General features: G+C 41.2%; 1 protein-coding gene across 2 annotated transcripts in view; it reads right to left on the reverse strand.

Annotated features, from left to right (window-relative positions):
* Positions 1-6,259: 6,259 nt before the first annotated feature.
* Positions 6,260-12,385, reverse strand: part of ITGA6 (integrin subunit alpha 6) — a 42,982-nt gene continuing 36,856 nt past the window's right edge. Inside the window, exons 22-26 of one of the 2 annotated variants that reach the window (XM_084289499.1) lie at positions 12,085-12,195; positions 11,904-12,002; positions 11,437-11,562; positions 9,909-10,038; positions 6,260-8,345 (exon numbers count right to left, since the gene is read on the reverse strand). In XM_084289499.1, coding sequence (XP_084145625.1) covers positions 9,931-10,038; positions 11,437-11,562; positions 11,904-12,002; positions 12,085-12,195 — 444 coding nt within the window. In that variant the 3' untranslated portion in view covers positions 6,260-8,345; positions 9,909-9,930. The remainder of the gene's footprint in view (positions 8,346-9,908; positions 10,039-11,436; positions 11,563-11,903; positions 12,003-12,084; positions 12,196-12,385) is intronic. The other variant, XM_084289500.1, reaches the window with a different exon arrangement.

The following is a 12,385-nucleotide window of genomic DNA, read 5'->3' on the forward strand; positions in this document are numbered from 1 at the left end:
GGCCAGGTACGTGCCCGCTGCCCGGGGGCGCGGAGGAGCTCTCGGCGGGGCAGGGGGGCTGGGACAGGAGAGCGGGGTCCGAGCTCGCAGCCCTGGCGGCTCGGCCGGCGGTGTGGGGCCGGGGGCTCGTCCGCCCCGCGGGGGGCGCCGGGCGAAGGAGAACCAAACCCGTGAGGAGCGGAGTGGGGTCTGTCCGTCTGTCTGTCCGTGAGCGGGGTCGGTCAGTCTGTGTGTCGCGGTGCGCTCCCGACCGGTCGGTAAGGAAGGCGAAACGTGTGGCGGCTCAGCAGTGAGTGCGGCCACGCGCCCGGATCCCTGCACCGGGTCGCTCGTAGTAGTGCAGCACGCGAGACACCGGGACACGTTTAATAGGTTTTTACTCTGCTCAGGTAGAAATATCCAAATACTAATAGCAAGGCGGTTGGCAGCGTTCCTGATAAACCATCTGCATGGAGCCCTGCAGCTCTGCGTGGCGCTCCGAGCAGTGCGGCAGCAGGCCGGGCCCTTGTCACCCGCTCCTTTTGTCGTGGGCACTGGCATCTGCCCCACCAACTTACCCCACGAAATCAGCTCCTGCACATTGCCTGATCTCCTTGAAACGCACCTCGTACCTGTGGCTTGTCTGTGACTGGCAGTGGGGATGGGAGTCCAATGGTCTGTGCTGACAGGAATCGTTGCGTTACTTGTGTCACGTTAACATGCTCAGCGTGTTGTTGGATTGCTTGGAGCCGTAGAAAGATCACTGTGAATTACTGGCTTTTTGTTGTTGTTTTGGTGTTGTGTTGTAAATACAGAAAACACACCGATTCAGTTTTCCTCCGGGGCAGTTTTCTGAGCAGTAACCGCACCAGCAGTAAGCGAGAACAACGCAGTGGTGCAGGGTCAGACTGCTTCGCCTAGCTGTAGGCAGCCCCTCCACCTTGTACCCAAAACAGAACGGCTTGCTCTGTCCTGGCCGGGGGTGGTGGCTGGCGGGGCAAACTAGCAACTTCTGTCTCTGCAGGCCGTGTACCAATACAGGTCACTAAGATTTATTGCTGTAGTGCTGCCTGTGGGCTGTCCTCAGAAGCACTGAGTAGTAGCTTGTGCTTCTCAAGCTTGTACTAATTTGGGGCACCTGCTTTGCCTATCAATTGCTGTGTTTGGAACCACCTGATAATGGTTTCAGCTGTGAGCCAGCTGTAGTTTAACACAGTGCCTACAGGCAGCAAGCTGGGTGTTTGTGAGGTGTTTCAATTGCTTGTGGTGGTCCTGGGATGGTTTCATCTTTTCTATGTTCATGTTGCTGTCCGGACGCCTGATGTGTCACTGTTATGGGCATGCTGTAGGGACCTGGCTGCAGTGTCACGGGATGTCTGTCCCTGGCCAGGGGACATGGTAAAGGCTGTCAGAAGCTAAATGCGTCCTTGCACTGGGCGAGCTGGAGCCTGTTTGCATTCTCACTGATATAAACAGCGAGCGCTTCTGTCTGGGGAAATCGTGTCGGGTGAGCGATGACAGAAGTAACTGTGGGTAGATCTTAAATGCTGTGTTCGGAGCATAACCCCCTATCTATCCTCCCTATCTATCTGAAGTTTTTTTCTTGGTCTTTAAAATACTGATTGGGTACCAATCCATGGAAGCATCTTCTGTTGAAGTATCAGAGAAGTCCCTTGGTTTGTCCAGCCCAGAGCAGAGCAGGCTGAGGGGAGGCCTCATGGCGGCCTGCAGCTCCCTCATGAGGGGAGCAGAGGGGCAGGCGCTGAGCTCTGCTCTCTGGGGACAGCGACAGGACCTGAGGGAACGGCATGGAGCTGGGGCAGGGGAGGATCTGGCTGGGGGTTAGGGAAAGGTTCTGCACCCAGAGGGTGGTCGGGCACTGGGACAGGCTGTCCAGGGCAGTGGTCACAGCAATGAGCTGCTGGAGTTCAAGGAGCATTTGGATAATGCTCTCAGACATAGGGTCTGATTTTTGGGTGGTCCCGTGTGGGGCCAGGAGTTGTACTCGAGGTTTTTTTGGGTCCTTTCCAACTTGGGATATTCTGTGTTCCATGATTTTGAATTTTCTCTTTCTTTTTTTTTTTAATCCTTTTTCACTCATTGATGATCTTTTGGGGGCTTTCTCTGATCTGATCCAGTGTAGCACTAACTGGAGTTCTTATGTGCTAGTTTCTGTAAATGCTTAAGCAAAGCAAAAAGAAGAAAGGCATTATTTTTGTCATTTGGCATTTTTCTAGTCCTCTGTTCCTTCTTGTTGGTGTTCTTGAAATCATAATATACACGGATCCACAATTCAAATGGGATAGAACAAATCAGATTTCAAAATAATTGAAAACATAGTGTTTAGTTTAAACCTAAGTAACTGCTATTTTTTAAAATTTCCTTCCAACTTCAATTTAAAATTTAACATGGCATTTCAGATTTAATATGGTAATTGAAAGTAGATCATTCTTGCAGGGTGTTCCAGAGAAAGATTTTTTTGGTTTGCCACAGTCATACAGTAAGCGACTCCTTACTGGAAGTCACAGTTCTTGGTTGCTGCATGTACGGCTGCTTTTTCTTTCCTTCTTCCAAAATAACTACATCATAGGTTAAAAAGTAAAATAAAATCCAAAACATCAAGTTTCCAGGCATAGGTATGCATAGAATATCTCTGTTTTCATCTTTTTATCATTTATGTTCTTTGCTATGATGCCTTCTGGTGCATCTGTTTGTGTTGCTTTGCTCTGGGCTTGTCTCTGTTCTCAGGTTTTTGGCAATAAGTTTACTTGCTTTTGCTATGTTAGAAAACTTTTACAGGATTGCACTGGTTTGATGTGGCTTTCATCTCTTTCTTTTTTTGCAGTAGTAGAAATAAAAATATATAAAAAATGGGAACAAAGTTCATACACAGTGGCTTCTGTATGGGTTTGTATCAAATTACAGTAGGTTCAAGAGGAGCATACAGATGTTTGCATATTTATATTGAGTGTGTAATTAAACTTCGGAGTTTGTGAATTTTTGCCGTGTACAAGTTCATGTGAATCTAGATCAGAGGAAAGATGTGGAAATTGTAATTGATTATCGTGGATGGCTTCTCTTCTGTAGGGAAAACATAGCTGGTAGTGAATTTGAGCACTAACTTTTTGTGGGAACAGGAGGAGCGAAGCCTCGCTGTGTGCTGTGGTGCTGCTCCTCTGTAGCCACTGCTGGAGGTGAGGTGGCAGCTGAGAGGGATCAGTGCTCGGTGCAGGCATGCTGTCGGTGCCATGCAGTGCTTCTCCCTGCCGGGCTGCAACCAGTCGCAGGTGATCCCGCGAGTTAGCTGGCAGTGGTGCGCTTCTTGCCTCTGGCACCGAGCAGTTGGCTCCCTCTGCTTCAAGAAACCAGTCCCGTATGCTGAAATGTCCCACAAGCACGTCTTCTAATAAGCTTAGCAGTTGCGTTATTTCAGATACTTGTGGAAAGAACATGTGACTGTTCTGTCCCTTCCTCCCCTTTCCCCCAAAGCCACTGAGACAGAGAGATGAGGAAATAAGTAGTGCTGAGTATTGATGGCAAGGGAGTGTATGTTGCTCGAGGATGATTCTTAAGAAGCAGAGATGGCTGCAGCCTCTGCCTGTCTTCTAGCATCTAGTCTGGTACTGCCCTGAAAAGTTGCTGCTGCAAACATGGGTTTTGTAGAGGATACGAAGCGGGAATGGGCCTCCCTCTGAGGGCCTGGAGCACCTGGTGTGGAGGGGAGGCTGAGAAGAGGAGGCTGGGGCAGGGTCCTGTGAGTGCATGTAAATACCTGGCGGGGGGAGTGAGTGAGGGCAGAGCCGGGCTCCTCGCAGGGCTGGCCAGTGACGTGGCCAGAGGCAAGTGGCACGAAGTGGCCCAAGGGGAGTTTCCACTTAAACACAGGAGAACTTCCACTGTGAGGCTGCCCAAAGGTTGCTCGGAGAGGCTGTGGCGTTTCTGTCTCTGGAGATGTTTAAGGACCAGCCTGTGCTAGCTGACTGTGTTGAGCAGGGGTTGGGTGGCTGACCTGCAAAAGTACCTTCTGACCCCCGTGCTGCCAGCCAGGGATTTGGAGCCCCGGCCCAAGTGCCCTGGCTCGAACCTGGCTGCTGCAGAGCACAGCCACAGTCAGCCTGAGAGCTGGAGAAGGCAGGTTTGCTGTGAAGCCTGGAGAATTTTGCTTGGGAAAGACAGTCATGAGGAGGACTGTGCTGTCGTGCCTCCCTTGCATTCCTTGCCTAGCAACAAGTAGTGACTTTGGATTCCAGACAGGTTGGGGGGGTTATAAAAATAATAAGAATGCATAGTGTAACTATGAATCCAGGACCTCAGAAGATGAATAGATCTTCAGATATGTCTGAGGCCTGAAGTTAAATAAATACAGTGAAGAAACTGTTAGCAGAGGCACCAAAGAGGAATGTGCTGCTCGGTTCTTGTTTTCAGGCATGCGTTTGCTAGCTGGAAAGCTAGAAGTGTCCACGATGTTCTGGCTTCAAGCAGGGCTGTGTTTACCTGGTTAATCATGGTTTGTCCCCATGGGTATTGCAAATCAGCTGCTGGCACAGTCACCTACTCTGTGTGGGGGTAAGTGATTTCAGTCGTTTGTGTGGTAAGCAGCTTTCAGGTTCTGTGCGTTCTGGGCTGTTGGGTTTTGGTTAAGATGCACTGCCACAGTGACAGCTAGCTCTGCAGTGTGGGTGTCTTAGTGCCTCCTTTAAAAGCTTTCACTTTGGCTTGTGTTGTGCATGATGCTTGTGTTGGAGCACCCTGTTGCTTCGCCTCTCCCATGTATGAAGTTCCCTCTGTAGTCGGCATTACGCTGTCATGGCCCCGGCTACTGAAAGTGGCTCTTGTAAGCTGTGTCCCCTGTGCTGTGGCACTTCCGTATGTGAAGGTTTACTAGAATTCTAGTAGCGTACCTTAGGCTATATAGTGCGCATATATATTATATATACATACTTTATATATACCCACACCTTAAATATATACCCACCCTATATATGTATAAAAACATGTATATTAGGCCTTGTATATGTGTATAGTATTTATGCTAGTACATTATGTACAATATATAAAGTATATACACACATACTACTATATATATACCCCTGTACTATAGTATATTTAACCTATACATAGCATATATATGACTATATAGAATGCTAATGAACTATGATGCTTTTGTATACATTAATATCTGAATGTGTGATGCTTTCGTATACATTTATTTGTGGATGTATAGTGATAACTGGGTCAGCCTTACAAAGACCTCAACTTTATCTTTTTTTCTGTGACAGGAAGAACACTTATGTATGCCGTGTTGGCACAGCCACTGTCCATGTCGTCTGGTGCTGCCGTGCTGTCAAGGTCTGTGTGTTGACAGGCACCGTCCTGGCTTCCTTCCACAATCATGCTGATCCACAAGAGGTTAGTGAACTGTTCTCCCAGTCCATATTTAGTCTTGTTGTGGACAATTGCTTGTGGTTTTAGTTATGTAAATGAGAATAATTGTTTAATAAAGGCAGGCTGTTTCCACATCTTTGACGTGCTCTGAGATCTATCAGCACCTTCTAGTCCTAGTACTAAAAATTTCATGTTGTAACAACAAATGCTGTTTTTTATTATTATTTAGAATGTATCCATCTACCTTTATCTTTAGGGCTTGTTGCATTGAAAGGTATTTCCTTTCAGCAGATGAAAGCAAAGCATCCTGTAAGGGTTAACATCTTAAATATAAAATATTGGGTTTCTTTTGATTTTTCTTTCCTGTGTCTTTTTGGCTTTTCTGTTTTTCTGTTGTTGTCTGTAGCTTGCAAACTTCCACTGCTATGTACAGCTAGTTGTGTCAAATCCTTGGCTGGTTTTGGGGAATGCATTAATTTCCCCTGCTTAGCAAAGCAGCTGGCAGCTGCCAGGAGACTGCATGGAAGGGCAGGGTGGCAGTGCGTCTCAGGCACCCCAGCTGCGTGACAGAGAGGGGAGCTCGGCTGCATGCGGCTGATGCTTGGTGCTGTGCCTGTGCCACTGTGCCAGGCTCGTGGCCTGGCTCCTGTGGACGCTGGCACCTGCAGCAAGCAGCAGCCAGCCTGCGAGCATGAGATAGCGCACAATCTCCTGCAGCTGTCTTATCTGCCCTTCTGCATGAGGGCGGGCACTGAGGAGTTATGGCAATATTTATAGCGAGATCACTTGTTAAAGTGTGCAACTTTCAGCTTGTTCTTCTGATGTACTAGTGAACTTGGCTATGGCTATCTCATGTAATTGCAATAAGAAATAACTATTACCAAAACACTTTTTAATAAAAAAAGTTTATTTCACACTTCTATACAAATATCCACAGGTAATTTCTAATTATGGAATAATATGGCATTGCTAGCTGGTATTAAAAAAGAGACAGTTTGAAATAAAAGTATACCAGTGATGTGACTTATTTTTTAAAACTTTCAGTTTAACACTGCAGAGTTCTTAAGGGAGGGCCGTAATCTGCTTTCAAATCAAAGGCTACAGTAGTCACTGTCAAGCTTCTTAGCACCTGATTAGCCTGTCTTCTTATGCTGCTGAGCCTTTCAGCAAATAAGCTAGATTTTAAAAGGTCAAAAATTGTTTAACAGCTAAATACATATTTTAAGTGTTCAAAAAATCAGGGTGATAACAGACTGAGATCATTTAGTGGGAGGAAGAAGAGTATACTAAATTAATCCTCTTTCTATAATGTTAACATTTTAGGTGACCATACCTTCCAACAAGGTATTTTCAAAGTTGGTAGTAAAAAGTAAAGATACCTGACAACTGCCCTCTTAGCAGGTTTTCACCCTATGAGGGCAAAAAGTACCAAGAGGTTTTTGCATAGTTCAAATTACTAGCAATTAACATGCATACTTTTTGAGCTTAGTTGTTTTACACTGAATAAACAAACTAATCTTCATTCTTAGATAGTACCAATGCTTTAGAACATGGGTTTAAAAAAAAAGTCAACTCCTTAAATAGCTTTATCAATTATGTTACAACAATTAGATTACTGATAAGCACAATATTGTGACTCTACTCTTACCAACATTCAGGTATTCAAGAGTATTCAGTAGTCTCAAAGAGGATCAACTCAGATCCTCATAGTTAAATTAGGCATTTACAGCCTCCTTCAAGTGCTACGTAACAGGTGCAGTAGTCAACACCTTTTGCCAAACAGGAAATCCTTATGATGCTGGAAAGTTTTTTCCAAGAGAACCTCTTACTTCTTCCAGTAAGTATAAAACTGTATCTAAAAACCCTACTTTATGCTTGGTGTCCAAACAGTAAAATAGTCTGAAGTAATATACAAATCATATTACAAGACCTGATAATTCTTATTAGGTAAAGTTATAAGTATCAGGAAAATAAGACTCCACATACATCATTGGAATAAATATTTACATTTTTTGGAAAGCATTGGCACCTTCAGTTATGTATTAAAATGCAGTGAAAGCCTCAGGTCTCATCATATGAAGTTCATAAACACAGTGGTTTGAAGGTTCAGTTAAGTCTTTGGCCTAGCAGTTAGACAAAGACAATGATTTATAACAAAAATAAATACAAAAATGACTGAAATATATATATACAAAACGTACATCTAATATTCAAGCCTCTTTTAAAACAAAACAAAAAAACCTGTGTATATTTGTTGTGAGCAATATTCACATTCTGATCTTAAAAACCAAGCAACGTGAGCTATTGCACGTATAATTTAAGGTGATGCTTTTTGTGAAGTCCTAACTACTGCAGCAGGCAAAGCACATGACTAAAATAGATTTGCAGGTCTTCGGATTATACTCAAACAATGTTAAGGCCACTGCGTGTTTATAATAACCTATGCATTGAGGGAAGGATGGAGAACCTATGTTGACCTCAACCATGCATTCCTTGCATTCCCAGGAAAATCAGGATCACAAGAAAGGTCTGCCATAGTGGTTTTGTATATTTTGTAGAAAAGAGCCCAACTCAACACAGTATTTTCTGAAGTCTGAGTTAGATTTGAAGGTAAAAAAGAGGCAGAGTAGAAATTAAATAATGCAAAGTAAAGTCCATTGAAGCAATTTTGACTGTGCAAACAAAAGCCTCAATATAAGTAGTAGTATCTACAGTCAAACAGTGAAGATGTCCATAGTGTTCATACGTCTAACTCCATGAGTACTCCATAAATGGCAACATTTAACTTCTATCTGAACTTTGTAGAGGGAAACGACTTTTCTCTAAGAATAACTTTCATTCTCATTCCATTTTGTGAACCATTGTTTTGTCTCAAGATCTTTGCATATCCCATCTTTGATCTCTCGCTCTTCTTTTCGAATTCTTACAGCATGATATCGGGGGACACTGTCATCGTACCTGGAACGCTGGAAGAACCCGCACTGAGGCCAAGACAAAAAAAAGACGAGGTTAGGTTTAAGTTGCCGTGAAAGTACTACAACGAAATTCTTCTTTTGCAGAGACTTACAGGTAAGAAAATTGAAAATAACAAGATGTAGGCAAAAATGCACCGTGTAAGTCTTCCTACAAAGTTATTCGTTCGTATAATGAGAAATACTTATGCTAAACAAAGATGTAAATACAGTGCAGGAAAGCTTGCTTCTCCTGAATCAAAGGTAGGTATGTACTTCATTATGTTCCTGTATGGTGACGTGATTTACCATAAAACCTACAGAAAGATTTCCAGGCCCTTCAAGAAAAGTTACATCAGGGCTTTTTTTTTTTTTTTTTTCAGAGCACCATCACAACTGTAGTCACCTGAACTAACTACACATATGCAGTATTAGAGCATGAGTCTTGCTTAATACGTCTGGTGCAAAACAGACATAACTTGAAAGTTTTGTAGTACGCCCTGACACATTTCCCTAGATAGAATATAGTACAAGGTTGTGTGTTTGTTTTTAATTCAAAGCTAATATAAAAACAGTTACTGTTTTTTTTTTTTTTTTTTTTTTTTAACTATTTAAGAATGTACCGAAATTAAAATTTCAAAATAAACTGGAGTTTTGGCCACAGTGGTACAGAGGTGATGACTAGTAGAAGACACTAGATATGATGTGCTTATGGGTTGCAGAAGTCAAGATTAACGGTAAGAGACATTGTGTCATCTGGCTGTCATTACATATTACTAGAAAAAAGGAAGTGGCAATGTTTTGTTCCTAGTATTTGAGGTGGTAGAATTTGGGGTTTGTTGTTGTGTGTTTTTTTTCCCAATCTATTATAATTTAAGTGGGTATATATTAAAAAATAAATGGAGGCATGGATCAAATTTTTTGGCCATCTCTTAGAGAAGATGTCATACACACAGTTTTGATAGATTTTGGTTAAGAATTCCTCCCCAATCCCTCATGTCAAAGCATCTTTAATTAGTATCCTGTACATGCATGTATTCTCTTAAGTTGAGTGAAGGTTGCTAGAAGCATAAACGGTCATGCATCATAGTAGCTTCAGCGGAGAAAGGTTTCTACCTAGAAAAGTATGATGTAGAATAGAAGGAAAAAAGGTGGTTCCACAACAATTACCTTTTCTGTATGACAATCCCTTTCATTAATGAGCAATGTGTATTTTTAAGCATGCGCTAAAGGTTAATAAAGCAAGTTTATCTTCCACATAGTTTAGCTTTAAGTATTAACTCTGCAGTGTTGATTACCACCTCTAAAGCTTAAAAACTAACTTGTACTGTTAAAACATCAATTCAAAAAAAGACTAAAATCCATTGCAACAGATAAAGATGTTTTCTAAAGAAAAAGCTTTTTTCGACCAAGGTAAACACCTGTGTTTATGTGCACCAAAAGGTGAATATCTATTAATAGAACGAGCAAGCAAGTACTGATAGTCCGTAATCCAAAAGTTAATAGAACATTAGCAGCAAAAGCTTCATCGTTAGCCACCGCAACCATAGCATGTGCCACCACAGCTAAAAATTAAAAAATATCATTGATTACCAATTATAGGAGTAGATCAATACTACGCATCAGAAGTAAGCCTCTCTTTATCAGATGGCTGAGCATGGATCTCAGCCTTGTGATATGTGGCATCATAATGATCTTTCTTATTTCTCTTGAAGAAACCACACTACAAGGAAGCAAGGTATTTAGTCATTTTTTGTGGACTGGAAAAAGTTAAAACTATTAGAACTGACTTGAATAACTATCTTTTCATAATCGCTTCATGGGATTGTTGTCTGAAAAGAATCGAGAAAACTCTCAGCTGTATCTAGATTTGAGAACTCTGGGACTAAATTAATCTGTAAATAGTATAATCTGGGATAAGGAATATTATTTTGATAAATTTTTAATACATCATTTTTTCAAGAAAAGCTACTCTACCGTGTATTTGTAGCAACTAAAACTGTCTGTGAAGAGCAGTAAGACATCTATATGGAAACCAGTTTATGGACTACTACACAGGGTAAATAAAGAACAAAAATATGAGTTACTGATTTTTCCTGTGCAACACAAGCATTTTTCTTATACCCAGTCATGCAATTGTCTATGATGTACCATGTTTGTCCTTCATAAGATGGCTCAGTGTCTGTCATCGGAAAAAGTATTTCACACTGTGTGTGAATGCATGCATTTTCATGTGCAGTAGAAAACTAATATGTATAACCTAACAGCCCACACAAGGCCTTAATTGTAATTCATTAGGAAGATTTGCAGCAGAGGCTGGGCGTTTTTTGGAAAGAAGGAAGTCAAGCATCCTTTGAGATGTAGCAAACAGTAAGTCTTCAACAAAGCCATAACTGCTCCAGTGACAGATAGGATATTCCTTTTCACCTATTCTTTCGTAATAAGATTCTCCTATCCCATAACAACATTAACTGCCTACAACAGTAAATAGTAAGAATAAAAGAACTACTCTGTTATACTTGGAACCATAGCTAGCTGTAGAAGTGCCAAAGATAGTTAGAAAACTAGGTGCTTTTTTTTCCTTCAAATTTTTAACTTTTAGTTTAAATATTTATTCCTTAAGGGTTTCTCAGATAAGTAACCAATACTGAAGAAATTGAACAATACATTTGGTTATGTGCTACTTTTGCACATTTTGGTTATTTTCATCTACTATGTCTTTAATGATATTTCTAATGTTATGAGAACAAAGCCCTGTTAAAATACTGATAGAGAGTTCAGTTTTACACCTAACCACAAAAGCCTTGCTTATTATCCATCCATATCAATGTATCTATAGTCTCTGGCCATCTTATGAAGCTTTGTCTAGACCTCAAAAAAACTTCCTTTCAAGGATCTGGATACAGAAAAAAATCCTATCAACTATAGCAACAAGTCTTCTCTTATGACCATTTTTATTCCAGATGTTACTAAACTGAGAGAAGTAGTGTACAAGTTTAGGCCATTTTGCTGTCTTTTGGGTCCTAAATGCAAAGCAAAAATACTTGTTTGCTTAATTAGTTTGCTACCTTGTCATCTGTACAACAGGACATGTTAAATAACCAGGTAACTAAAAACTTACCTTCCATAGCAGGAATACCAGCAGTGCAAGCATCAGTATTCCAGCAAAAATAGCCACCGCAATGATCCACCAAGGCACTCCTGTATAAAGTGCTACTGGTTTTGCAGGAAAGACAGTAACACGCACCTAAAGGAAAGAAAGTATGTGAAGATGAGCATTTCAAAATCATTGAAATTTAAGATAAAGCTGCAATTTATAGTTTTATTTTCTTTTTATGACAAGATATCTTCTCTCATTTGCAAAACACTTTTGGGAAAAAAAAGTTCATATTGGTATCATTTCAATATGGTAGTGAATTTTGCCAACATAATTAAATGTGAAAAGGTTTGTTAATTCAAAATTCAATTAGAAATCTGATTTATTAGGTAGATTTATTTTAAAGTGTTTTTTGTTTTTTTTTCAGTATTTGAGATAAGCTGGAAACATAACGAATGTAACCTATGGCTAACATTAAATGTTGAACCTACCTGAGCAATTTCATTTGTGAGTTTAACATTCTTAGCTGCAGCAGGAACACTGATTGAGGCTCTAACAAGAATGTCTAGGTAGTTCATTTTGGAGTATTCCTGTTCCAAAATAAAGTACAATTAGACATACAACAGGAAAGAACTCTATAATCTTTCAAAAATGGGAGGTAAGAGGACTTACTTCTACAAAAGTACTGTTCCAGAGTCTGGAACGCAGCAAAATAGATGCCTTGCTGTCAAAACCCTTCAGGGGACATTTTATGTCCACACACCGTGCATTCACATTGCAGTCCTGCAGTTAAAAATTTCTATGTGTAAGTAAAAATATCTTCACAAATTGTTGAACTGTCACCTTCTCCACCAAGATTTAAAATTGGATTATATGCATTATGTTTATGTACAAGATCCAAAATCTGTTTGTACCAACAGCAATATGGATGTAATCACATTTCCACATAGATAGCCCTGCAGAAATTCTTTCC

Source organism: Netta rufina (genome assembly GCF_964035555.1).
Source record: "Netta rufina genome assembly, chromosome: 6".
Lineage (NCBI taxonomy): Eukaryota > Metazoa > Chordata > Aves > Anseriformes > Anatidae > Netta > Netta rufina.